We start from the raw sequence: 26,584 nt of genomic DNA, 5'->3' as shown, positions 1-26,584 counted from the left end.
GCTCGCTCTGTTTATACACTATATAAATCCATAGATAGATAGAAGCAGGGCTCGCTCTGTTTATACACTATATAAATCCATAGATGGATAGAAGCAGGACTCGCTCTGTTTATACACTATATAAATCCATAGATAGATAGAAGCAGGGCTTGTTCTGTTTATACACTATATAAATCCATAGATAGATAGAAGCAGGGCTCGCTCTGTTTATACACTATATAAATCCATAGATAGAAGCAGGGCTCGCTCTGTTTATACACTATATAAATCCATAGATAGATAGAAGCAGGGCTCGCTCTGTTTATACACTATATAAATCCATAGATAGATAGAAGCCGGGCTCGCTCTGTTTATACACTATATAAATCCATAGATAGAAGCAGGGCTCGCTCTGTTTATACACTATATAAATCCATAGATAGATAGTAGCAGGGCTCGCTCTGTTTATACACTATATAAATCCATAGATAGAAGCAGGGCTCGCTCTGTTTATACACTATATAAATCCATAGATAGATAGAAGCAGGGCTCGCTCTGTTTATACACTATATAAATCCATAGATAGAAGCAGAGCTCGCTCTGTTTATACACTATATAAATCCATAGATAGATAGAAGCAGGACTCGCTCTGTTTATACACTATATAAATCCATAGATAGAAGCAGAGCTCGCTCTGTTTATACACTATATAAATCCATAGATAGATAGAAGCAGGACTCGCTCTGTTTATACACTATATAAATCCATAGATAGATAGAAGCAGGGCTCGCTCTGTTTATACACTATATAAATCCATAGATAGATAGAAGCAGGGCTCGCTCTGTTTATACACTATATAAATCCATAGATAGATAGAAGCAGGGCTCGCTCTGTTTATACACTATATAAATCCATAGATAGAAGCAGAGCTCGCTCTGTTTATACACTATATAAATCCATAGATAGATAGAAGCAGGGCTCGCTCTGTTTATACACTATATAAATCCATAGATATATAGAAGCAGGACTCGCTCTGTTTATACACTATATAAATCCATAGATAGATAGAAGCAGGGCTCGCTCTGTTTATACACTATATAAATCCATAGATAGATAGAAGCAGGGCTCGCTCTGTTTATACACTATATAAATCCATAGATAGATAGAAGCAGGGCTCGCTCTGTTTATACACTATATAAATCCATAGATAGATAGAAGCAGGACTCGCTCTGTTTATACACTATATAAATCCATAGATAGATAGAAGCAGGGATCGCTCTGTTTATACACTATATAAATCCATAGATGGATAGAAGCAGTACTCGCTCTGTTTATACACTATATAAATCCATAGATAGATAGAAGCAGGACTCGCTCTGTTTATACACTATATAAATCCATAGATAGATAGAAGCAGGGATCGCTCTGTTTATACACTATATAAATCCATAGATGGATAGAAGCAGGGCTCGCTCTGTTTATACACTATATAAATCCATAGATGGATAGAAGCAGGACTCGCTCTGTTTATACACTATATAAATCCATAGATAGATAGAAGCAGGGATCGCTCTGTTTATACACTATATAAATCCATAGATAGATAGAAGCAGGGATCGCTCTGTTTATACACTATATAAATCCATAGATGGATAGAAGCAGGGCTCGCTCTGTTTATACACTATATAAATCCATAGATAGATAGAAGCAGAGCTCGCTCTGTTTATACACTATATAAATCCATAGATAGATAGAAGCAGGGCTCGCTCTGTTTATACACTATATAAATCCATAGATAGATAGAAGCAGGGATCGCTCTGTTTATACACTATATAAATCCATAGATGGATAGAAGCAGGGCTCGCTCTGTTTATACACTATATAAATCCATAGATAGATAGAAGCAGGGCTCGCTCTGTTTATACACTATATAAATCCATAGATGGAAGCAGGGCTCGCTCTGTTTATACACTATATAAATCCATAGATAGAAGCAGGGCTCGCTCTGTTTATACACTATATAAATCCATAGATAGATAGAAGCAGGGCTCGCTCTGTTTATACACTATATAAATCCATAGATAGAAGCAGGGCTCGCTGTGTTTATACACTATATAAATCCATAGATAGATAGAAGCAGGACTCGCTCTGTTTATACACTCTATAAATCCATAGATAGATAGAAGCAGGGCTCGCTCTGTTTATACACTATATAAATCCATAGGTAGATAGAAGCAGGGCTCGCTCTGTTTATACACTATATAAATCCATAGATGGATAGAAGCAGGGCTCGCTCTGTATATACACTATATAAATCCATAGATAGATAGAAGCAGGACTTGCTCTGTTTATACACTATATAAATCCATAGATAGAAGCAGGGCTTGCTTTGTTTATACACTATATAAATCCATAGATAGATGGAAGCAGGGTTTGCTCTGTTTATACACTATATAAATCCATAGATAGAAGCAGGGCTCGCTCTGTTTATACACTATATAAATCCATAGATAGAAGCAGGGCTTGCTCTGTTTATACACTATATAAATCCATAGATAGAAGCAGGGCTCGCTCTGTTTATACACTATATAAATCCATAGATAGATAGAAGCAGGGCTCGCTCTGTTTATACACTATATAAATCCATAGATAGATAGAAGCAGGGCTTGCTCTGTTTATACACTATATAAATCCATAGATAGATAGAAGCAGGACTCGCTCTGTTTATACACTATATAAATCCATAGATAGAAGCAGGACTCGCTCTGTTTATACACTATATAAATCCATAGATAGATAGAAGCAGGGCTCGCTCTGTTTATACACTATATAAATCCATAGATAGATAGAAGCAGGGCTCACTCTGTTTATACACTATATAAATCCATAGATAGATAGAAGCAGGGCTCGCTCTGTTTATACACTGTATAAATCCATAGATAGATAGAAGCAGGACTCGCTCTGTTTATACACTATATAAATCCATAGATAGATAGAAGCAGGGATCGCTCTGTTTATACACTATATAAATCCATAGATAGATAGAAGCGGGACTCGCTCTGTTTATACACTATATAAATCCATAGATTGATAGAACACACAGACTCTAAGCAGCTATTTATTATGGTCTGTCTGCTTGTTCCCAGGTTGTATTCCGCAGAGGTGGATCGGTCATGCCAGTGTAATGAGGCTCTGGGTGTGGGAATCGCTGTCTTCCAAGGATTATCCAATGTGGCCCTGAATTGTGAGTAAACTACCCTGGGAGAAGATAATGCTTTCTATATTGGTGTTATATTTTAGATAGTAATATTACCCGTGTGAAAGCCTGGATATTAGAATGTATTTTACCTCTCCTTTAAATGACCCCTCCTTTACGCCTAATGTATTCTAAAATAAACAAATATTTCTTACACTTCACAGGAGAATTTATCAATATGTAGTTGGAAGTATAGATGGGACTCTGTAATCCCCCTCCCCCTTACATGGCCAGGGTGACTGAGTCTTCCAGTCCTTGGCTCTGTTATGGTGTGACCCCTTCAGGCCATGATGATTGGACTAGCGGTTGCCCCCATTGTGCCTTACCACCTCCACTAGCATTGAGTCCTTGGGTCCTCAGCACTTGTCCAACTAACTGTAACATAATGTGTGCTCCCTGATCCTGTCAGCCAAATAAAACCGGTCTCTGGATCCATCCACATTCTATAAATAGTATTATTGATATTAGGGGAATTGGCTTTTCCATAACTTTTTTTAAGCTGAAATATGACTGCTCACAACATATTTGGCTCCTAATATAAAAAAACAGGACTGTCCGTCGTGCTGAACCCGCTTACCACGTGTGCATGATTGATAGCGGGTATAGCTAACCAGTCGAGATGGAAATATTTGTGTTTCCTTGGCAGGTATTGTGTTAGGGACCATCTTCGTTGGTGGCTCATTAATGGCTGGGAACGAGTTGTCCCCCGGAGATCTCATGTCTTTTCTGGTAGCATCGCAGACAGTTCAGAGGTCAGTCCTGTTAGAGATTGGACGAATTAGAATGTTCATTTGTATCTTCGCTAATTGCTCTGTTTACATTCTGACATTTACATTTCTACACTCAGGTCCATGGCTAACATGTCTGTTCTATTTGGCCAGGTGAGTGAGCACCATATCTGGAGTCTAGAGGGAGGAAGCAGGCCAAGCCCTGTAAAGTGGGAGGCAGATCAAATATAGAACAGGGGGAGGCAGGCCAAAACTTAGAACAGAAGGCAGGCCAGGCCTTGAACAGGGGAAGCATGTCAGGCCTAGAACAGGGGAGGCAGGCCAAGCCTGTCTGTAAGATGAAGATAATAAATAATTTCTAGGTATTCCGCTGATAATCTATAGATACTCAGTAGATAATGAATAGATATTCTGTAGATAATCTATAGATACTCAGTAGATAATGAATAGATATTCTGTAGATGATCTATAGATACTCAGTAGATAATGAATAGATATTCTGTAGATGATCTATAGATATGCAGTACATGATTTATAGCTATTCAGCAGGCAAGCTATAACTATACTGAACAAAATTATAAACGCAACACTTTTTTTGCCCCCATTTTTCATAAGCTGAACTCAAAGATGTAAGCCTTTTTCCATGTACACAAAAGGCCTATTTCTCTCAAATATTGTTCACCAATCTGTCTAAATCTGTGTTAGTGAGCGCTTCTACTTTGCCGAGATAATCCATCCACCTCACAGGTGTGGCATATCAAGATGCTGATTAGACAGCATGATTATTGCACAGGTGTGGCATATCAAGTTGCTGATTAGACAGCATGATTATTGCACAGGTGTGGCATATCAAGATGCTGATTAGACAGCATGATTATTGCACAGGTGTGGCATATCAAGATGCTGATTAGACAGCATGATTATTGCACAGGTGTGGCATATCAAGATGCTGATTAGACAGCATGATTATTGCACAGGTGTGGCATATCAAGATGCTGATTAGACAGCATGATTATTGCACAGGTGTGGCATATCAAGATGCTGATTAGACAGCATGATTATTGCACAGGTGTGGCATATCAAGATGCTGATTAGACAGCATGATTATTGCACAGGTGTGGCATATCAAGATGCTGATTAGACAGCATGATTATTGCACAGGTGTGGCATATCAAGATGCTGATTAGACAGCATGATTATTGCACAGGTGGGGCATATCAAGATGCTGATTAGACAGCATGATTATTGCACAGGTGGGGCATATCAAGATGCTAATTAGACAGCATGATTATTGCACAGGTGTGCCTTAGGCTGGCCGCAATAAAAGGCCACTCTAAAATGTGCAGTTTTATCACACAGCACAATGCCACAGATGTCGCAAGTTTTGAGGGAGCGTGCAATTGGCATGCTGACTGCAGGAATGTCCACCAGAGCTGTTGCCCGTAAATTGAATGTTCATTTCTCTACCATAAGCCGTCTCCAAAGGCGTTTCAGAGAATTGGGCAGTACATCCAACTGGCCTCATGACCGCATACCACGTGTAACCACACCAGCCCAGGACCTCCACATCCAGCATCTTCACGTCCAAGATTGTCTGAGACCAGCCACCTGGACAGCTGCTACAACAAACGGTTTCCATAACCAAAGAATGTCTGCACAAACTGTCAAAAACCGTCTCAGGGACTCGATCTGACTGCAGTTCTTTGTCGTAACCGACTTGAGTGGGAAAATGCTCACATTCGATGGCGTCTGGCCCTTTGGAGAGGTGTTCTCTTCACGGATGAATCCCGGTTTTCACTGTACAGGGCAGATGGCAGACAGCGTGTATGGCGTCGTATGGGTGAGTGGTTTGCTGATGTCAACGTTGTGGATCGAGTGGCCCATGGTGGCGATTGGTTTATGGTACGGGCAGGCGTATGTTATGGACAATGAACACAGGTGCATTTTATTGATGGCATTTTGAATGCACAGAGATACCGTGACGAGATCCTGGGGCCCATTATTTGTGCCATTCATCCACGACCATCACCTCATGTTGCAGCATGAAAATGCACGGCCCCATGTTGCAAGGATCTGTACACAATTCCTGGAAGCGGAAAACATCCCAGTTCTTGCATGGCCAGCATACTCACCGGACATGTAACCCATTGAGCATGTTTGGGATGCTCTGGATCGGCATATACGACAGCGTGTTCTAGGTCCTGACAATATCCAGCAACTTCGCACAGCCATTGTAGAGGAGTGGATCAACATTCCACAGGCCACAATCAACAACCTGATCAATGCTATGTGAAGGAGATGTGTTGCACTGTGTGAAGCAAATGGTGGTCACACCAGATACAGACTGGTTTTTGGACCCCCCAAGACCTTCCAATACAGTAAAACTGCACATTTTAGAGTGGCCTTTTATTGTGGCCAGCCTAAGGCACACCTGTGCAATAATCACGCTGTCTAATCAGCATCTTGCTATGCCACACCTGTGAGGTGGATGGATTATCTCGGCAAAGGAGAAGTGCTCGCTAACACAGATTTTAGACAGATTTGTGAACAATATTTTAGAGAAATAGGCCTTTTGTGTACATAGAAAAAGTCTTAGATCTTTGAGTTCAGCTCATGAAAAATGGGGGCAGAAACAAAAGTGTTGCGTTTATAATTTTGTTCAGTGTATTTAGTAGATGATCTATAGATATTTTGTATACCATGTAGGATTGCTGGCTCTGCTTTAGGTAACTTCTCCTTGCGATATATTACTGTCCTTGTCGATGCCCCACTTGCCTAATCCTACTTATCTGCTCTCCTCAGGTGGTCCGGGGACTGAGTGCAGGAGGTCGTGTTTTCGAGTTTATGAGTCTTGAGCCAGTGATCCCTCTGAGTGGAGGCGAAAGGCTTGTTGAATTAAAAGGTGATGTGGAATTCAAGGACATCTCTTTCAGGTGAGAGCCAAGAGCAGTCTAATCAGTTGGTTACAAACCAGGCAGCAATATTTAATAACATGGTAATGTTTTCAGAAAGAAAAACCAAGAGACAAAGGTTAAAATTTATGAATAATCAAGTTAACATTGAAATGTAGCGTGCCAACTTAACGGTACATTTCAGGCACCATAACAACTTCACCGGGATTGAGCTGTCAGCCGGCTGAAGACTTTGGGGTTAAACCATTAATGTTCATACTTTCTCTTCTCATGGAGGGCATTGTGGATTTTCCTTGGTCATCACCCCCTTTAACCTACTTGATGTCTTCACAATTCACACGAGGACGTCGGACGTCGGACGTCATGTATATGAGCTGCATCCATTCTCTCTGTGATCTTCACACAGCTGCATCTTTAACTTATTTTGTGTTTTATCTCCAGCTTTCTCGCTAATACTTTTCATACTGAGACACTTTTCTTTCATTCTCTATTTCCCATGTTTTTCATTTTCACCTTCCAATTCCTTCACTGCCATCACCCAACGCTCTTCGGTTCCTCTGAAATAATGTCCAGTTTGGGATGATGGGGGGGGTGGGGGAGCAGTTTTTTTATTCCCTTTTATAGATAATATTGTAGTTATTGGTGTGGAATGCACTGGGTAAAGATTGGATCTGATCTGCTGATTCAGGGTTCTGTTCAGAAAAATATCTTTTAACTTGGAGACAAACTGGGTACAATATTGGAAAAATGGTAAGTTTTATTTGCCTTTTTTTGCCACCAAGCCCTTTTGATTGAAAAAATAATAGCATAAGATTTATTTGAAGCAGGGATGCAATGCTAGCGTATAAACATATCATACAACAGCTATTTTGTGTGTAGATTGCTTTGCAGACAAATGTAAAAATGAGCATTATGGAAATCTCCGTTTTTTTTCTTCATTATCCGTTCAGCCATTATAAAAATATTTGGGACGTGACAAGCTTTACCACAAAACCAGAGAATAGGAGTACTCACAGGAGCTCAGTAGCTTGCCCTTCAGTTAGTCCACGCTCAGATCTCAAAAATATTTTGACTCCCTTCTAATAAAAAGCTTAAGACAGTACACCGTGTCCTTTATCTTGCAATATTTCACACAGAGTCTGAAATGTTTGCATAAAAGCAAAAATACAGTTTCTTTCCTCACATACAGTGGGTGTGACAAAAATAGATAAATAAAAATGGTCAAATACCTTGCTTATTGGTACATTACTATATTAATATACATTACTAGCAGTACAGCTTACATGAAATGGCAAAATAATGTAAAATTAATGTCTGCTTTGAGGATGATGCCCAGTAAATACAGGTAAATCATATATTTCTAATCGAAAGGTATATAAAACTGCGATTGGAATCTTTATCAATCTCTGGACTGCTAATGTAATGCTGACAGTGAAATGGTAGAGCCCATCCATTGGCTTTAGGTATAATATAACCCACTGAAACTTCTCTTCCTGTTTGAAAACAGGGGGTGAGCTGACATTTTTAGCACAATTGCAGGCATTAAATAACTGACCAGTGGCTTCTGGCAGAGAAATGTATGCTTCTACAGACTGGTAATTATAACTAGAGTATAAATGAATGTGACTGTGGCTTTATGGACTAAATGGTATTAAAATACGTGCATATAGAAAATGTTTAAACTTTATTTAGTTGGTTAAGTAAAACAAAGAACAAACCTCATGCTTTAGACCGGGTTCCAAAATCTAACATCTCCCCTTCATCCACCAGTTACCCCACTCGACCTGGCCATGATGTACTGAAACATTTCTACCTTCGTATTCCAGCGGGAAAGACTGTGGCGATCGTCGGACAATCTGGAGGGGGTAAGGGCTAATCCTTAATTAAATGATCCCTTTGTACAGCGCTACGGAATCTGATGGTGCTATATAAATAATAAAATAATAATAAAATAATAATTGCTGGGAATCATGCACATGATGATGGATACTTAATGATCTCTGCACAAAATACTTTGTAGACAAGGGCAATAAATAGTACAGCGTGAGTCTCAATCTGGTTAGTTTGATAGTCCAGTACCCTGACGAAGAATTAATCACTGCACACCTGACAAAGAGTAAGTCCGAGCACCCCGGACAAAGAGTGAGTCCGAGCACCCCGGACAAAGAGTGAGTCCGAGCACCCCGGACAAAGAGTGAGTCCGAGCACCCCGGACAAAGAGTGAGTCCGAGCACCCCGGACAAAGAGTGAGTCCGAGCACCCCGGACAAAGAGTGAGTCCGAGCACCCCGGACAAAGAGTGAGTCTGAGCACCCCGGACAAAGAGTGAGTCTGAGCACCCCGGACAAAGAGTGAGTCTGAGCACCCCGGACAAAGAGTGAGTCTGAGCACCCCGGACAAAGAGTGAGTCTGAGCACCCCGGACAAAGAGTGAGTCTGAGCACCCCGGACAAAGAGTGAGTCTGAGCACCCCGGACAAAGAGTGAGTCTGAGCACCCCGGACAAAGAGTGAGTCTGAGCACCCCGGACAAAGAGTGAGTCTGAGCACCCCGGACAAAGAGTGAGTCTGAGCACCCCGGACAAAGAGTGAGTCTGAGCACCCCGGACAAAGAGTGAGTCTGAGCACCCCGGACAAAGAGTGAGTCTGAGCACCCCGGACAAAGAGTGAGTCTGAGCACCCCGGACAAAGAGTGAGTCTGAGCACCCCGGACAAAGAGTGAGTCTGAGCACCCCGGACAAAGAGTGAGTCTGAGCACCCCGGACAAAGAGTGAGTCTGAGCACCCCGGACAAAGAGTGAGTCTGAGCACCCCGGACAAAGAGTGAGTCTGAGCACCCCGGACAAAGAGTGAGTCTGAGCACCCCGGACAAAGAGTGAGTCTGAGCACCCCGGACAAAGAGTGAGTCTGAGCACCCCGGACAAAGAGTGAGTCTGAGCACCCCGGACAAAGAGTGAGTCTGAGCACCCCGGACAAAGAGTGAGTCAATAACTCAATAACTGAATCAATAACTTTCAGAGCATTCTGTGATTTCACATTATTATGTGTGGGGAGACATCTAGTGGACACTTAGTTTATTTCCTCCATATCCTCTCTACATACAGTCTCTAGACTCAGGACTGTCTTCTATGATTGCCCAATAAATGTATTTTATAAACTTTGTTTTTACAAAAACACTTCAATACATGTGGTGGTATAAAGCTTAAGACTATATTAAACACAATAAAACCCACAGAAAAAAGTTACCTGCGCTCTCTCCTTAATCCCTATGTATATTTAAACAAACAGAGGTCATTTCGTTACTCCAATGGCCATTGGAGGGAATGCCCGCCTGCCCACGTCAAGGCAGACCCCCCCTAAGCGGGTCCTAACACTGACCCTTCAGCCTGCTTCCTTGAGCTTCTGGCAAAGATATCTCTAATGAGACAGAGAGGGGTATTTTTTATATACATATCTAATATATACCTAATATAACATGCATTCCCTCCAGTGGCCATTGGAGTAACTAAATAACCGCCATTTGTTAGAATATACTGAGGGATTTGGGAAAGAGTGCAGGTAATTTTTTTCCTTTTTGTTTTTACTTTATGTATTGGGGGTACTATGGTTGTTGCTGCCGCCCAGGAGTAGTGGGAGTTGGAGCGCAGGACTTGTTTTTTTGTATTTATATTACACACAATGTTCAGTATTTTCTGTTTCCATTTTAAATCAGAAGAAGTTTGTTTTAGGTTCCCTAGCGTTCCGTCTATGTGTGTAAATGATACCTTATTTAGGCTAGAGCTCAACATATAAATCGTCTCTTTCAATCATTTCCAGGAAAGTCCACGGTGGCTGCACTCCTGGAGAGGTTTTACGACCCTAACCAGGGAGCGGTTCACCTGGATGGAGTGGACATTCGCAGTCTGGACCCATCGTGGCTGCGAGGAGAAATCATTGGGTTCATTAACCAGGTAGAGGATAGAGGTTAATATTCTTTGTAATAAACGCGGGGTGAGCTATTGTCACTGGGGGTTTCCAGTGTCTTTACAACAACAAACTCTGAGTTGTCATTTCCGGCTTTCACTCCATTTCCCCTTATTCTTTATCATGTTATCTCTTATTACTGCTCTATGTGCATAGTTAAAGGGTTACTTCTGCTGTTTGAAGTGGTCATGGTGGTATTAGTCAGCCTGAAACACTGTACTCCAGAGATATTTTTAGTTGTGTGCCAAGTTGCCTAATATCAATTCTGTGCATAAATGACATTACCGTCAGCATGCACTGCATGCTGGGGACAGACAGAACTGCCTCTCTCTTGCACGCTGAGCCTCCCCTCCCTCCTTCCCTCGTACACAGAGGGAATCCCTCCCACCTCCCAATCCCATTCGCACTTTGTTATTTAAAAATCTCCTTCTTTCCTTCGTTTCCCCCTCCCATTGCGGACTCAGAGCACCTGCATGTGTTTTGAGCCGCTCAAATCCTCCAAAGGCTTCTCTATGAGACAGCTTTGATTAGACCTCACCTGGCGCTGGATTAAGGGGAGTAAAACTTTTTAGCATTTTAGGGGGGACCAATAGCATAATGGTAATAGGGCACAATCTGTGCACCATGTTTTTCAGGAGCCCGTTCTGTTTGGGACGAGCATCATGGAGAACATTCGATTTGGGCGGCCAGACGCTACAGATGAAGAAGTCTATGAAGCCGCTAAACAGGCAAATGCAGACGGCTTTATCTGCAACTTTCCTAATGGGTACAAGACGACGCTGGGTAGGAAATGCTCACTTATCGTCTCTCGTTTCTCCCCCTTAATGTGATCCATTTTTTCTCTTTTTCTATTTTACATTTGCCAATAATTTGTCTTTATTTCAAAACACTGTTTCCTAAGCATTGGCAGTTTTTGTTCATTAATATAACGTGTTTTTTTGGTGTAGGAGAGCGCGGAGTGACACTTTCAGGGGGACAGAAGCAACGTGTAGCTATTGCACGCGCTCTTTTAAAGGACCCAAGGATCCTTATATTAGACGAAGCTACGAGCGCTCTCGACTCGGAGTCCGAACACGCCGTGCAGTTGGCGCTGGATCGGGCCACCTCAGGCCGCACTGTACTGGTGATTGCACATCGGCTCAGCACCATTGCGGATGCTGATATCATAGTTGTTCTGTCCGAGGGTTGTGTCGTTGAGGTTAGTAACTATAAAATGTGGTAGGTGCCATTTGGTAAATTATCAATGTTTGTAACAACTGATAAAATATTCAGCGTTTTCAGTCCCTCTGGACTCTGCTTTCATCCCTAATCTTAAAGGGACACTATAGTCACAAGAACACCTACAGCTTATTGAGTTTGTTCTGGTGAGTAGAATCATTACCTTCAGGCTTTTTGCTGTAAACACTGTCTTTTCAGAGAAAATGCAGTGTTTACATTACAGCCTAGTGATAACTTCACTGGCCACTCCTCAGATGGCTGTTAGAGATCCTTCCTGGGTCATGGCTGCCTAAAATGCATCCAAACATTCAGTATCTCCTCCCTCTGCATGCAGACACTGAACTTTCCTCATAGAGATTCATTGATTCAATTCATCTCTATGAGGAGATGCTGATTGGCCAGGGCTGTGTTTGAATCATGCTGGCTCTGCCCCTGATCTGCCTCTTTGTCAGTCTCAACCAATCCTATGGGGAAGCATTGTGATTGGATCAGGCTACCACTTCTGATGATTTCAGCAGGCAGCTTGCTATTCTGAGGCAAACCGCAGGCAGAGCTACAGCTTCAGACTTGAATACAAGTAAGATTTTGCTATATTTAAGGGGGCATGAGGGGCCCCGGGGCACTAGATGGTGGTTTTAACACTATAGGGTCAGGAATACATGTTTGTGTTCCTAACCCTATAGTGATCCTTTAACATTGATTAATCCTGGTTCATTTACATCTTCATACATGTCACGCAATTAATTAAACAGTTAAAGGGACACTCCAAGCACCAAAACCACTACATGTTAACATAGTAGTTTTGGTGCCTAGATGCAGTCCCTTTACTCTGGTAAAATAATATAATATCAGTTTAGACAAACAGCCTTTTTGACATTTTGCCTTAAAGATGCCTCTAATGGGCGCCAATCTGACAGTCACTAGAGGCACTTCTTCCTTTACTTTCACTGTCCACACACCCAGCACAATAGCATCGAATGCAGCTAAACTGTATCATAGAAAAGTATTGGGATAATTAAGATAATGTTTCTCTATGAAAGAGAAAGAGACCGTCGCAGCAATGGATGTTTTAATATGTTTTTATTTGAATTTTAACTTTGAAGTGTCCAGGAACACTGTAATGTTTCAACACAGGTGTGTTGACATTTTTAAAACATCTACTTGTCCAAGGAACTAAGGTGGTAGCCCAATGTAATTGTCACTTATGACAAGCTACTTGTCCTGACCCACAAATTAATTTTAATTAGATCGTTTCTACCCCTGTACTCAGTCATAGTGTACTGGCTGTGTGTGTTGTGTGTGCGTGCACGCTGGCTGTTTTTAGTTGTATGTTGGCTGTGTATAACATGTGTTTGTTGCCTGTGTGTAACGTGTGTGGGCTGTGCTGTAAGGTATGCAGGTTTTTGGGGGGTGTGGGTTGAGTGCTGGCTGTGTGTAAGGTAAGCAGGTTTGTAATGTGTGTGTGGTTTGTGCTAGCTGTTTGTAAGGTAACCTGGTTTGTAGGCTGTGTGTAATGTGTGTGGTGTGCTGGTACTGTGTAAGGTAACCAGGTTTGTAGGCTGTGTGTAATGTGTGTGGTGTGCTGGTACTGTGTAAGGTAACCAGGTTTGTAGGCTGTGTGTGGTGTGTGCTGGCTGTTTGTAAGGTAACCTGGTTTGTAGGCTGTGTGTAATGTGTGTGGTGTGCTGGTACTGTGTAAGGTAACCTGGTTTGTAGGCTGTGTGTAATGTGTGTGCTGGCTGTGTGTAAGGTATGCAGGTTTGTAGGCTGTGTATAATGTGTGTGCTGGCTGTGTGTAAGGTAAGCAGGTTTGTAATGTGTGTGTGGTTTGTGCTAGCTGTTTTAAGGTAACCTGGTTTGTAGGCTGTGTGTAATGTGTGTGGTGTGCTGGTACTGTGTAAGGTAACCAGGTTTGTAGGCTGTGTGTGGTGTGTGCTGGCTGTTTGTAAGGTAACCTGGTGTGTAGGCTAAGTGTAATGTGTCCTGGCGGAGGTAACCTGTTTTGTAGGATGTGTGTAATGTTGGTGGGGTATGCTGGTTGTGTGTAAGGTAAGTAGGTTTGTTAACTGTGTGTAATGTGTGTGGGGTGTGTGCCGGCTGTTTGTAAGGTAAGCAGGTTTGTAGGCTGTGTATAATGTGTGTGCTGGCTGTGTGTAAGGTATGCAGGTTTGTAGGCTGTGTATAATGTGTGTGCTGGCTGTGTGTAAGATAAGCAGGTTTGTAATGTGTGTGTGGTTTGTGCTAGCTGTTTTAAGGTAACCTGGTTTGTAGGCTGTGTGTAATGTGTGTGGTGTGCTGGTACTGTGTAAGGTAACCAGGTTTGTAGGCTGTGTGTGGTGTGTGCTGGCTGTTTGTAAGGTAACCTGGTTTGTAGGCTGAGTGTAATGTGTGTGGTGTGTCCTGGCGGAGGTAACCTGCTTTGTAGGATGTGTGTAATGTTGGTGGGGTATGCTGGTTGTGTGTAAGGTAAGTAGGTTTGTTAACTGTGTGTAATGTGTGTGGGGTGTGTGCTGGCTGTTTGTAAGGTAAGCAGGTTTGTAGGCTGTGTATAATGTGTATGCTGGCTGTGTATAAGGTATGCAGGTTTGTAGGCTGTGTGTTATGTGTGTGCTGGCTGTGTGTAAGGTATGCAGGTTTGTTGCCTGTGTGTAATGTGTGTGGGGTGTGTGCTGGCTTTTTGTAAGGTAAGCAGGTTTGAAGGCTGTGTGTGGTGTGTGCTGGCTGTTTGTAAGGTATGCGGGCTTGTTGGCTGTGTGCAACATGTGTGAATGGTTGGGCGCTGTGTGTAATGTGTGGAGTTTTTTGGCTTTGTGTAATGTGGTGGGGGGTATAGGCTGTGCGTAATGTGTGTGTGTGGGGGACTGTGCGGTTTATAATATGGGGGCGGTTGTTGTGTATGTAAGGGCACTTTGGCCTCCCTCCTTCTAACCTTTTTGCAGCAAGGAGGTTATGATTCTTGGCAGTCCAGCTGGGGCTAACAACATACCCTGGTGGTCCAGCAGGGATTAGAATTGCCTGGTGGTCCGTGATAGGATAAAAACCCCTGGTGGTCCGGTATGGGTTAAAGTACTCCTGTGGTCCGGCAGGGGTTAAAACTAAATGGGGTTCAGTGGGGGCTTGGTCCTACCACATTTTTTTTTTTTTTTTTTTTTTTAAAGACGGAGGGAGCCAGCACTAGGACCAGGGGGACAGCCAAATCCTCTGCAATGGTGCTGCTGCTGAGCCGGATTCCGCACCCAGCCACCAGGAGAAGGAGGAAGGTACATGTAGCGGAGGTCCAGGCGGGTTACCTCAGTCAGAGACTAGAGTTGAGCGATCCTGAACTGTAAAGTTCGGGTTCGTACCGAACATTACGATTTTTTGACCCTGAACCTGAACCCGGACATTTCAGTAACAGTTCGGGTTCGAGTTCGGTGTTCGGCGATTTAATGGCACGTTTTGAAAAGCTGCAGGGCAGCCAATCAACAGGCGTTTGACTCGTGTGCCCTTAGAAGCCATCACAGCCATGCCTACTAATGGCATGGCTGTGATTGGCCAGTGCAGCATGTGACCCAGCCTCTATATAACGGCGGTGGGTGGGGGCCCTAAATAACAATGAGGGGGGTGGGACCTACTGTCCTCCCCCCCGGCCCCCACCCCTGAGTGGTGGGTGGGGGCCCTAAATAAGAATGACGGGGGGGGGGGGGGAGGGACCTACTGTCCTTCCCCCCGGCCCCCACCCCTGCGCGGCGGGTGGGGGCCCTAAATAAAAAAGGGGGGGTGGTGACCTACTGTCCTTTTCCCCCCCGGCCCCCACCCCTGAGCGGTGGGTGGAGGCCCTAAATAAGAATGGGGGGGACCTACTGTCCCCCCCCCCGGCCCCCACCCCTGAGCGGTGGGTGGGGACCCTAAATAAGAATGAGGGGGGAGGGACCTACTGTCCTCCCCCCCAGCCCCACCCCTGTGCGGCGGGTGGGGGCCCTAAATAACAATGAGGGGGGGGGCTGCCCAGCCCTGCAATTAGACTGGGTAGGAAATGCTCACTTATCGTCTCTCGTTTCTCCCCCTTAATGTGATCCATTTTTTCTCTTTTTCTATTTTACATTTGCCAATAATTTGTCTTTATTTCAAAACACTGTTTCCTAAGCATTGGCAGTTTTTGTTCATTAATATAACGTGTTTTTTTGGTGTAGGAGAGCGCGGAGTGACACTTTCAGGGGGACAGAAGCAACGTGTAGCTATTGCACGCGCTCTTTTAAAGGACCCAAGGATCCTTATATTAGACGAAGCTACGAGCGCTCTCGACTCGGAGTCCGAACACGCCGTGCAGTTGGCGCTGGATCGGGACCTACTGTCCTCCCCCCCCAGCCCCACCCCTGTGCGGCGGGTGGGGGCCCTAAATAACAATGAGGGGGGGGGGCTGCCCAGCCCTGCAATTAGACTAAGAACACTCTGATTGGTTGGTTTAAGCCAATCAAAGTGCTCTTTGTAATTTTACACAGGTGGGAAAGTTCTTTGAAATTTTCCCATGCTGTGTAAATTCCAAAGAACTTTCCCACGCTGTGTAAAATGTTAGTCAAATGAGTCAAATTACACCACGTGGGAAAATTCCAAAGAACTTTCCCACGCTGTGTAAAATGGCAAAGAGTACTCTGATTGGATGGCTTAAGCCAGCCAATCAGAGTGTTCTTAGCCTAATTGCAGGGCGTGGCAAGGCTTTATAAACCTTCCCCTGCCCTGCAGAGCTCAGTCTGCGCGGAGCCCTCCATGGGTGAAGAAGGATTATTATTTTTTGCGCTCGATTTTTCCAGTTTCCTCTAGATTTTTTTTTGCGCTCAGATTTTGTATTTTATTTCAAATTCGACGGGTATTATGGTTTTTTATTTGCCCTTTTTTGAAGATTTTAGAAGAAAGAAGACATCAAATGGTAAGTTTTATTTTAATTTACAGGTTAGTTATTTTATTCCCCCTCACTATTTTTTTTATTAATTTGACAAATTTAATTTTGTTGTTGAAAGGTTGGGGGTACAGAAGGCAAAAAGGGGTTAGGATAACAACACATAAATTATCACAGTTTCGATACAGTAGCCCGTCAGGGTAACACAGCATGTTTGTTCACAATGGTGCTTGAACCCTTGTATTTTGTTCGTGGGCGGAGTTTGTCATCATTGGGTTGAGCTTGACTTGGGTCTGGCGTCTAATACTGCCTGCAAAGTTGGTGTTGTTCGTGTGGAGGGCGGCAGGGAGGTTGAGGGTAGGATGGTGTGCTTGTAAGTTTTGTGTGGTATAGGTGTGAGCCAGCGTGTGTGCTGTTTGTTGCCTCTGGTCGTGGAGGTTTGACATCCAGTCTAGGGAGTGTCTTTGGTTGCTGATTCAGTGTGGTTTGTTTCGGTCCCATAGATCCCATGCTTCGGTCCAGTAGGAGTTTTTCTGTCTTGATTTCCTTGCCATAGTTTTGTAAGTTTTGGTTGACTCTATAGCCGTGATGCACTGGTTGATCGTTGGAGCAGTTGTTTGTTTCCATTTTCTACTTATCATAGTGAGGGCCCCTATACAGATATGGTATAGTAAATATTTAGTGTGCATGTGCGTCGTTTGTGGGAGTAAGAGTAGCAGGAACGTTTCTGGCAGGAGGGAGATGTGCATTTTGGTACATTGTGTCACTAGGTCTAGGACTTGTGACCAGTATTGTTGCAGTAGCGGGCATTGCCACCATATGTGTAGTAAGGTGCCTCGGTTCTCTTGGCACCTCCAGCATGCGTCCATCGTGTTTGGGTAGCTGTGTTTGAGTCTCGTGGGGACCAGGTACCACCTGTAGAGTAGTTTGCGTGAGAGTTCTATGTGGGTCGTGCAGAGGGTTAGTTTTTTCCCCTCACTATTTTTAAGGGTAAGGGGGGTAGGTAGGGGATAACTTTTATTTGGGTGGGGGGTGACTAGGGGCTTGGGGACCCCTAGTCACCTTGGAAGGGGGGGGGAGGTGTGACGAAATTCCTTTTGTCACTGGATTTTTAGGTGACAAGCTGCGTATTTTTCCTGTCTGTGATAAATTACATTAACCCATTGTGTTCAGTAATTATATCACAGGCAGTATATTTGTGCTGGGTGTGTTTTACGGTTTGCCTGTAAATGATTGGTTGTACTGTGTCCCACCCTGTGGGATGTCCTCTTGTATGGGGACTTGCATAAAAGCCAGTGTATGGTCATTAAAGTCAGATCATCTTGGACCTTCATGAAGTTTCGACTCATGTTTGGGGGATTGGAGAACTACACTCTGGGGATTGCTATAATCACTATACACCCCAGGGTATAATCACGAAGCTCTGCTAAGAGCTTGTTCTTGTTCCTGCTCTCTGGAATTCGGAGAGGTCCACCTACTGGAAGCTGGACCCTGGTCTTGGGTCCAGAGTGGGTGAAGACGGCGAGACCCCAACCAAGCTGCGGCGTTTCGTGGGGTCTGCAGTGGTTATGGTGTCAGGCAGAGTGCTTGGAGTCCTTGGAAAGCACTAGGAGCATCCGTCAGCGGAAGGTACCCGGTCGGGATGCCAGCGGTTCTGTTACAGGAGGATTTTCATTAAGGGCCCCCACCCACCGCTCAGGGGTGGGGGCCGGAGGGGAGAACAGTAGGGCCCCCCCTCATTGTTATTTAAGGCCCCCACCCACCGCTCAGGGGTGGGGGCCATGGGTGGGAGGACAGTAGATGTCCCCCCCTCATTCTTATTTAAGGCCCCCACCCACCGCGCAAGGGTGGGGGCCAGGGGGGAGGACAGTAGGTGTCCCCCCCCCCCTCATTCTTATTTAGGGCACCCACCCGCCGTGCAGGGGTGGAGCCGGGGGGGAGGACAGTAGGTCCCCCCCCTCTCATTCTTATTTAGGGCCCCCGCCCACCGCTCAGGGGTGCGGGTCGGAGGACAGTAGGTCCCCCCCCTCATTCTTATTTAGGGCCCCCACCCACCGCTCAGGGGTGGGGGCCGGGGGGAGGACAGTAGGTTATTGTTATGTAGGGCCCCCACCTGCTGCGCAGGGGTGGGGGGCCAGGGGGTGGACAGTAGGCCCCCCTCATTCTTATTTAGGGCACCCACCGCTCAGGGGTGGGGGCCGGGGCGGGAGGACCGTAGGTCCCCCCCACTCATTGTTATGTAGGGACCCCACCCGCAGCGCAGGGTTGGGAGCTGGGGGGGGGGGTCACTTGTCCTACTCTTACCCCTGTTTTGCTTCATATCATTAGTGTCACTTTGTAGAATTCCATTTTGATTTTCTTGTTCAGTCATGTTTACCACAGCTGTTGATGTCTGACCAGCTGGACACTGAAGACCTCTATCCCCATGTTGTTTTTAGTCTTCGGTTTAATGGAATAGGAAGACATCTTGGCCTTGCTGTACCATATAATATACTTAATAAGGAGGGTCTCTGCAATGGTACCCAAGCATATTGTTGCAGCTATAAATAGTACATCATGAGGTGGATGCGACAAGGTTTTCATTTGATAAACAATATAAGGCACTAAGATTATTGCAGCTGTCAATAGAACAAATAGTAACAGGCTTTTCCATCGGCAAACCAGAATTTTCCACACTGACTCTTCCTGAAGAATATACAGATCCTTTGCCAGAGTGGGAGTGCCACCTTCGTGTATGGTGGCTTGAGTGGAACGGTTCACTACCAGTAAATCATTGTCCCTTTCTGGGACATTGACCCTGACATTGGCCTCTGACCGGGAACATCACTGGTTTCGTGAGCTTCTGCATCCGCAATATGGGGTGCTCTGCCTGGCTCTCGGGTAGCATTTCTTCCCCGTAGTCTCAGGCACCTTCCCTCCAAAAAGCACTCTCCTGGCAGATTTCAAGGTGGTTCAAAACCCCAAACCAAGTTGTCCGGGAACCACACAGTCACCTCATGCCGAAAACCGTTCCATAACATTCGTAGCGAAATCCCGCTGAGGTGACCAGGGACCCACAAAGTCCGAAATGAGTTCCATAGTGTCAGGATCGGGACAGGGATCCAACACGCAGAGTACAAACAGTAGCCAGATACGTATACCGGACCTTAGAATGGCCGGACTAACGTAAGTAGTACAGTATAGAATGGTCAAAGACAAGCCGAGGTCGAGGGTAACAGAAGACAGGTAAGCGAGAGACAAGCCGAATCAAGGGTAACAGAGATAAGCAGAGTAAGGTAAACAAGCCGGGTCAAAACCAAAAGGGATAATAGAATACACAAGCACTGAGTGACTAGAACAAGCTAGAACCACGACAGGGCAATGAGCTAATGAAAGAAGCTCTGTTAAATACCCTGTTCAGAGCAGTAACCACGCCTCCGAGGCCTCCTGATTGGTCCTGCAGCAATTGAGTGACAGGTCGTTCCGGAGGAGTGTCCTGATGACAACTTCCTGCCTAGATGCTGTAAAAGGCAGTCACTCCCTCGCGGCCGGCCTTGCATGACCGGATAGACCGTGGGGAAGGGCGCCATCAGGCCGTCTGGATGGAGGAACAGCTAAGTCTCTACCTCTTTCGGAGGTAGAGACCACAGGTACCCTGACACATAGCGGTTGCGGCTCAGTATCGCTGAGGACTGTTCGTGGGTCTGGTTCATGCGGACGGCCGCCAGGGAGCTAGCATTCTGTTCCATTCGGATGAAGGGACAGTGCTGAACCAGGGCACCCAGGGGAAACTGCTAATGGCGGCTGGGCAGGGTAGCTCCCAAACGGTGTCTTAGACCTGGATAATAGTCGGTGGGCAGGAGGCCGGCTTCCACGCTCCTCCAGGAATCTGTGGCAAATGTACTATGGAAGGAGCATTTGTCACAGTACAGCAGCCCGGACAGCCGAGGTTACTACCCCATTGGCTAAAGGGAGTTGCTTTAACAGTGTGTGAGCATGTGATTCGCACATCCATCTGGTGAAAGCCATGGCTCCCTCACGTTCCAATGAGTGTAATACTGCCAGGGAGAGATTACTGTGCTTTGCACCCGATGGAGGTCCCTGGCCCAGCCCTGTGCACCTGTATCAGCAATGCTGCTTGTCCACAGAAGGCTAGGAAAAAACTTCCTGCTCAGCTCCTGAAACTGCCTGTCCTGAGTGTCAGTAAATCTCCGCTGATAAGGCCATAAACTCGATATTCACTCTGAATTTACTTTAAATTCCCGACAATTGTTACTTTAGTAAATAACCATGAAAGCCCTAAAAATACACCTCCAAGATGTAACGTTCGTACACAGCACCCTGTTTATAATGAGGAAATGTCACAATGGATAGGCTGGACCCAAAAGACCTTTTTAAATCCTCAGCCGCATTTACTAACGTGAAAATTGCCAGGAATTGAAACTGAATTTAAAGGGAATTTCAGATTAAGGCCAAGGTAGCCAAACATTCTCCAAGTCAGATCTGCTTGTGCCTTACCTTCAAAATTCACTTTGAATTCCCGGAAATTGTGGCTTTAATAAATAGTCCTGCTCATGTACTAGCCGTGTCTGAGTGCTTCCTACATAGCAATAAATGTAATGTCAGATAAACTGTGTTCCTATTAAAACCATGTGTTGTATGTGTTTAATTTATTGAGAACCCTCGGAGACAGTCCTGTGATCTCACTCTCTATTTGGGGTGAAATCCTTGTGCGTCCTCCAGGATGACTCGTGTGACAGCAAATGTTAAAGGTTTACTCTAAGTACCATGACAACTTCATTGATGTGTAGTGATCATGGTGCGTTTCGCTAAACACTGAACATACAGCATTAAACCCATTGATCGCAGGTGGTGTAACTCCACCTCCACCTCATCAGCGAGTCCGGCACAGCCAATAAATGGCCGTCAGGATCTGAATTCAGCTCTGCAGAAGCTGGATGCCCTGAGCCAGCAGGACATGCGATCTGGCCCCCAGCTGGACCCAGTTAAGAGGGTAAACTGTTGTATAATGGTTTGCTCCATTTCCGTTGAATAGCGCAGAGGCAATTATCGCATCATAACCTGTACAGCGGGTTATAGGAGTTAAAATTGCTGGAAAACCTTTTTTTGTGTCAAGTCATGTCATAAACAGTAGTTTGATTTTTTTTGACAGATTGCTATTTTCTGTTTTTCTGTTCATGTCAGAGGCAATCCATGGATTATATATTAGGCGTACTAACTTCTGTTCTCACCATCTGCAGAGCGGCAGCCATCGTGAGCTACTGAAGAAGGGGGGTCTTTATGCAGAACTGATAAAACGACAAAATCAGGAATCCCAATAATTAGAAGTGACAAGAACAAAACTAATCACAAGCAACAGCTTGGTATATCTTCACTAAACTACTGCCCAAGAATATATTCCAGGTAATATCTGCCACATTCCATGCAAAGTACAGAGAGCAGAACATCTACCAGCTAATACCCTCCAAGTTCCACACCAAGACCAGACCGCAGACCATCTACTGACTAATATCCTCCACATTACACACCAAGAACAGACAGCAGAACATCTACCAGCAAATGCCCTCTGTGTTCCACACCAAGAACAGACAGCCGAATAGCTACCAGCTAATACCCTCTGTGTTCCACACCAAGAACAGACAGCAGACCATCTACTGACTAATATCCTCCACATTTCACACCAAGAACAGACAGCAGAACAGCTACCAGCAAATACCCTCTGTGTTCCACACCAAGAACAGACAGCAGAACATCTACCAGCTAATATCCTCCACGTTTCACACCAAGAACAGACAGCAGAACATCTACCAGCTAATATCCTCCACATTTCACACCAAGAACAGACAGCCGAATAGCTACCAGCTAATACACTCTGTGTTCCACACCAAGAACAGACAGCCGAATAGCTACCAGCTAATACCCTCTGTGTTCCACACCAAGAACAGACAGCAGGACATCTACCAGCTAATACCCTCTGTGTTCCACACCAAGAACAGACAGCAGAACATCTACCAGCTAATACCCTCTGTGTTCCACACCAAGAACAAACAGCAGAACAGCTACCAACTAATATCCTCCATGTTTCACACCAAGAACAGACAGCCGAATAGCTACCAGCTAATACCCTCTGTGTTCCACACCAAGAACAAACAGCAGAACATCTACCAGCTAATACCCTCTGTGTTCCACACCAAGAACAAACAGCAGAACATCTACCAGCTAATACCCCCTGTGTTCCACACCAAGAACAGACAGCAGAACATCTACCGGCTAATATCCTCCACATTTCACACCAAGAACAGACAGCAGAACATCTACCAACTAATATCCTCCATGTTTCACACCAAGAACAAACAGCAGAACATCTACCAGCTAATACCCCCTGTGTTCCACACCAAGACCAGACCGCAGAACATCTACTGACTAATATCCTCCACCTTTCACACCAAGAACAGACAGCAGAACAGCTACCAACTAATATCCTCCATGTTTCACACCAAGAACAGACAGCCGAATAGCTACCAGCTAATACCCTCTGTGTTCCACACCAAGAACAGACAGCAGACCATCTACTGACTAATATCCTCCACATTTCACACCAAGAACAGACAGCAGAACAGCTACCAGCAAATACCCTCTGTGTTCCACACCAAGAACAGACAGAAGAACATCTACCAGCTAATATCCTCCACGTTTCACACCAAGAACAGACAGCAGAACATCTACCAGCTAATATCCTCCACATTTCACACCAAGAACAGACAGCCGACAGCCGAATAGCTACCAGCTAATACACTCTGTGTTCCACACCAAGAACAGACAGCCGAATAGCTACCAGCTAATACCCTCTGTGTTCCACACCAAGAACAAACAGCAGAACATCTACCAGCTAATATCCTCCACATTTCACACCAAGAACAGACAGCAGAACAGCTACCAACTAATATCCTCCACATTTCACACCAAGAACAGACAGCAGAACAGCTACCAACTAATATCCTCCATGTTTCACACCAAGAACAGACAGCCGAATAGCTACCAGCTAATACCCTCTGTGTTCCACACCAAGAACAAACAGCAGAACATCTACCAGCTAATACCCTCTGTGTTCCACACCAAGAACAAACAGCAGAACATCTACCAGCTAATACCCTCTGTGTTCCACACCAAGAACAGACAGCAGAACATCTACCAGCTAATATCCTCCACATTTCACACCAAGAACAGACAGCAGAACAGCTACCAACTAATATCCTCCACATTCACACCAAGAACAGACAGCAGAACAGCTACCAACTAATATCCTCCATGTTTCACACCAAGAACAGACAGCCGAATAGCTACCAGCTAATACCCTCTGTGTTCCACACCAAGAACAAACAGCAGAACATCTACCAGCTAATACCCTCTGTGTTCCACACCAAGAACAAACAGCAGAACATCTACCAGCTAATACCCCCTGTGTTCCACACCAAGAACAGACAGCAGAACATCTACCGGCTAATATCCTCCACATTTCACACCAAGAACAGACAGCCGAATAGCTACCAGCTAATACCCTCTGTGTTCCACACCAAGAACAAACAGCAGAACATCTACCAGCTAATACCCTCTGTGTTCCACACCAAGAACAGACAGCAGAACATCTACCGGCTAATATCCTCCACATTTCACACCAAGAACAGACAGCCGAATAGCTACCAGCTAATACCCTCTGTGTTCCACACCAAGAACAAACAGCAGAACATCTACCAGCTAATACCCTCTGTGTTCCACACCAAGAACAGACAGCAGAACATCTACCAGCTAATACCCTCTGTGTTACACACCAAGAACAGACAGCAGAACATCTACCAGCTAATATCCTCCACATTTCACACCAAGAACAAACAGCAGAACATCTACCAGCTAATACCCTCTGTGTTACACACCAAGAACAGACAACAGAACAGCTATTATCTAATCCTCACTGTTGAGTATAGACACTAAACCATCTCATGGCTAATATCAGATCCTCACTGCTTGCTGTTTCCATCTACATACACTGTAAGACAGTTTTTGTATTATAATATTTAACAATGCCTTATACATTGTACAATAACAAGGTTGTATGAAATTCTTTTTTTTCTGATATTGCCAGAATAATATTTTGCTGTGCATTCTTTAAACTGCTGTTTTGGCGTGATGTGCTCCCGAAGAGGGCTGTCTGCAGCCAATTGCTAAAAACCTGAGTATTCTTAACTTTATTATTCATGAATAAATTTATCTGACCATGAGCTGAGTATTTCATGTGACCATGTATCCTGACCATGTATCACTTCTCCCATGATTTATGGTGTTTATATCTAAATGAGGTCTGATCAATGATTAAAGTAGTGAGCAGAATATTTTATTGCTAATGAGGGTAAGTATGATTGTAGATTCCATAACACTTAAACCTCATTGATTGTATTGTTACATTGGCACCTGTCCAGGGCTGGGATATATTAGGCAGCAGGTGAACAGTCAGTTCTTGAATTTTCCTGTGTTGGAAGCAGGAAATGGTGAAAAGATCTGAGTGACCTTGACAAGGGCCAAATAGTGATGGCTAGATGACTGGGTCAGAGCGTCTCTAAAACGGCAAGTCTAGTGGAGTGTTCCCGATATGCAGTGATTTGTACCTACCAAAAGTGGTGCAAGGAAAGTCCACAGGTAAGCTGGAGCCATGGGTGCCCAAGGCTCAATGATGCACATGGTGAGTGAAGGCTACATGTATGGGCCGATCACACAGAAGAGCTGCTGGAGCTTAAATTGCTAAAATATTCCAGAACACACTGTGTATCATAGTTTGCTATGTACGAGGCTGCACAGCCGTAAACCAGTCAGAGTTCTTATGATGACCCCTGTCCAATACTGCAAATGCCCTTAACCCCTTAAGACCGCAGGACGTACCATGCCGTCCTTATTTGGGCGGCTCTAAACGCCGCAGGACGGCATGGTACGTCCTGGGCGGTCTTACCCCCCACGTGGCCGGTGGAACATGGCCGCTGCAGATCGCGGTCGGGGGGCATGCCTGGCCCCCCAGGCAGCCCCCCTGTGCCTGGGGACCGCGGTCTGCAGCTTCCGATCGCAGTGACAGGCTGTCACTGCGATCGGTATTTACCATGTGTCAGCCGATTTTAAAATCGGCTGACACATGGAGCCGGCGGAATTCTCTGCAGCAGATCGCGGTCGGGGGACATGCCTGGCCCCCCAGGCAGTCCCCCTGCGGTCAGTGACCGCGATCTGCAGAGTATGATCGCAGGGAGAGGCTGTCTCTGCGATCTGAATGCAGAGACAGCCTCTCCCTGCGATCTGATCGCAGTGACAGCCTGTCACTGCGATCAGAGTTACTATGTGTCAGCCTATTGGCTGACCCATAGTAACTGCAGGCAGGATCCCCCTGCAGATCGCGGTGGGGAGCATGCCTGGCCACCCAGGCACTCCCCCTGTGGCCAATTACCGCGATCTGCAGGAGGTGATCACAGTGACAGCCTGTCACTGTGATCACTGATCCTGTGTGTCAGCCAGTGATGTAAAATCACTGGCTGACACTGTCTCTGCCCCTCTCCTCCCCTATTAACCCCTTAATGTAAAAAAATAAATAAAGTTAAAAATAAAATACACTTACATCATTTA

The 26,584-nt window shown here is 45.0% G+C and overlaps 1 protein-coding gene across 2 annotated transcripts in view; it reads left to right on the top strand.

Annotated features, from left to right (window-relative positions):
• ABCB8 (ATP binding cassette subfamily B member 8) overlaps nucleotides 1–23,087 on the top strand; it is a 73,353-nt gene extending 50,266 nt beyond the window's left edge. For both annotated transcript variants that reach the window (XM_063452910.1, XM_063452909.1), the window contains 9 exons: nucleotides 3,126–3,223; nucleotides 3,882–3,987; nucleotides 4,083–4,116; nucleotides 6,766–6,896; nucleotides 8,646–8,740; nucleotides 10,687–10,820; nucleotides 11,469–11,616; nucleotides 11,781–12,031; nucleotides 22,168–23,087. In XM_063452910.1, the coding sequence (XP_063308980.1) occupies nucleotides 3,126–3,223; nucleotides 3,882–3,987; nucleotides 4,083–4,116; nucleotides 6,766–6,896; nucleotides 8,646–8,740; nucleotides 10,687–10,820; nucleotides 11,469–11,616; nucleotides 11,781–12,031; nucleotides 22,168–22,248 (1,078 nt within the window). In that variant the 3' untranslated portion in view covers nucleotides 22,249–23,087. The remainder of the gene's footprint in view (nucleotides 1–3,125; nucleotides 3,224–3,881; nucleotides 3,988–4,082; nucleotides 4,117–6,765; nucleotides 6,897–8,645; nucleotides 8,741–10,686; nucleotides 10,821–11,468; nucleotides 11,617–11,780; nucleotides 12,032–22,167) is intronic.
• Nucleotides 23,088–26,584: the final 3,497 nt, after the last annotated feature.

The sequence above is a fragment of the Pelobates fuscus genome, chromosome 4, assembly GCF_036172605.1.
Source record: "Pelobates fuscus isolate aPelFus1 chromosome 4, aPelFus1.pri, whole genome shotgun sequence".
Lineage (NCBI taxonomy): Eukaryota > Metazoa > Chordata > Amphibia > Anura > Pelobatidae > Pelobates > Pelobates fuscus.
Note: the sequence above shows the minus strand (reverse complement) of the source record. Positions and strands in the feature narration are given on the sequence as shown.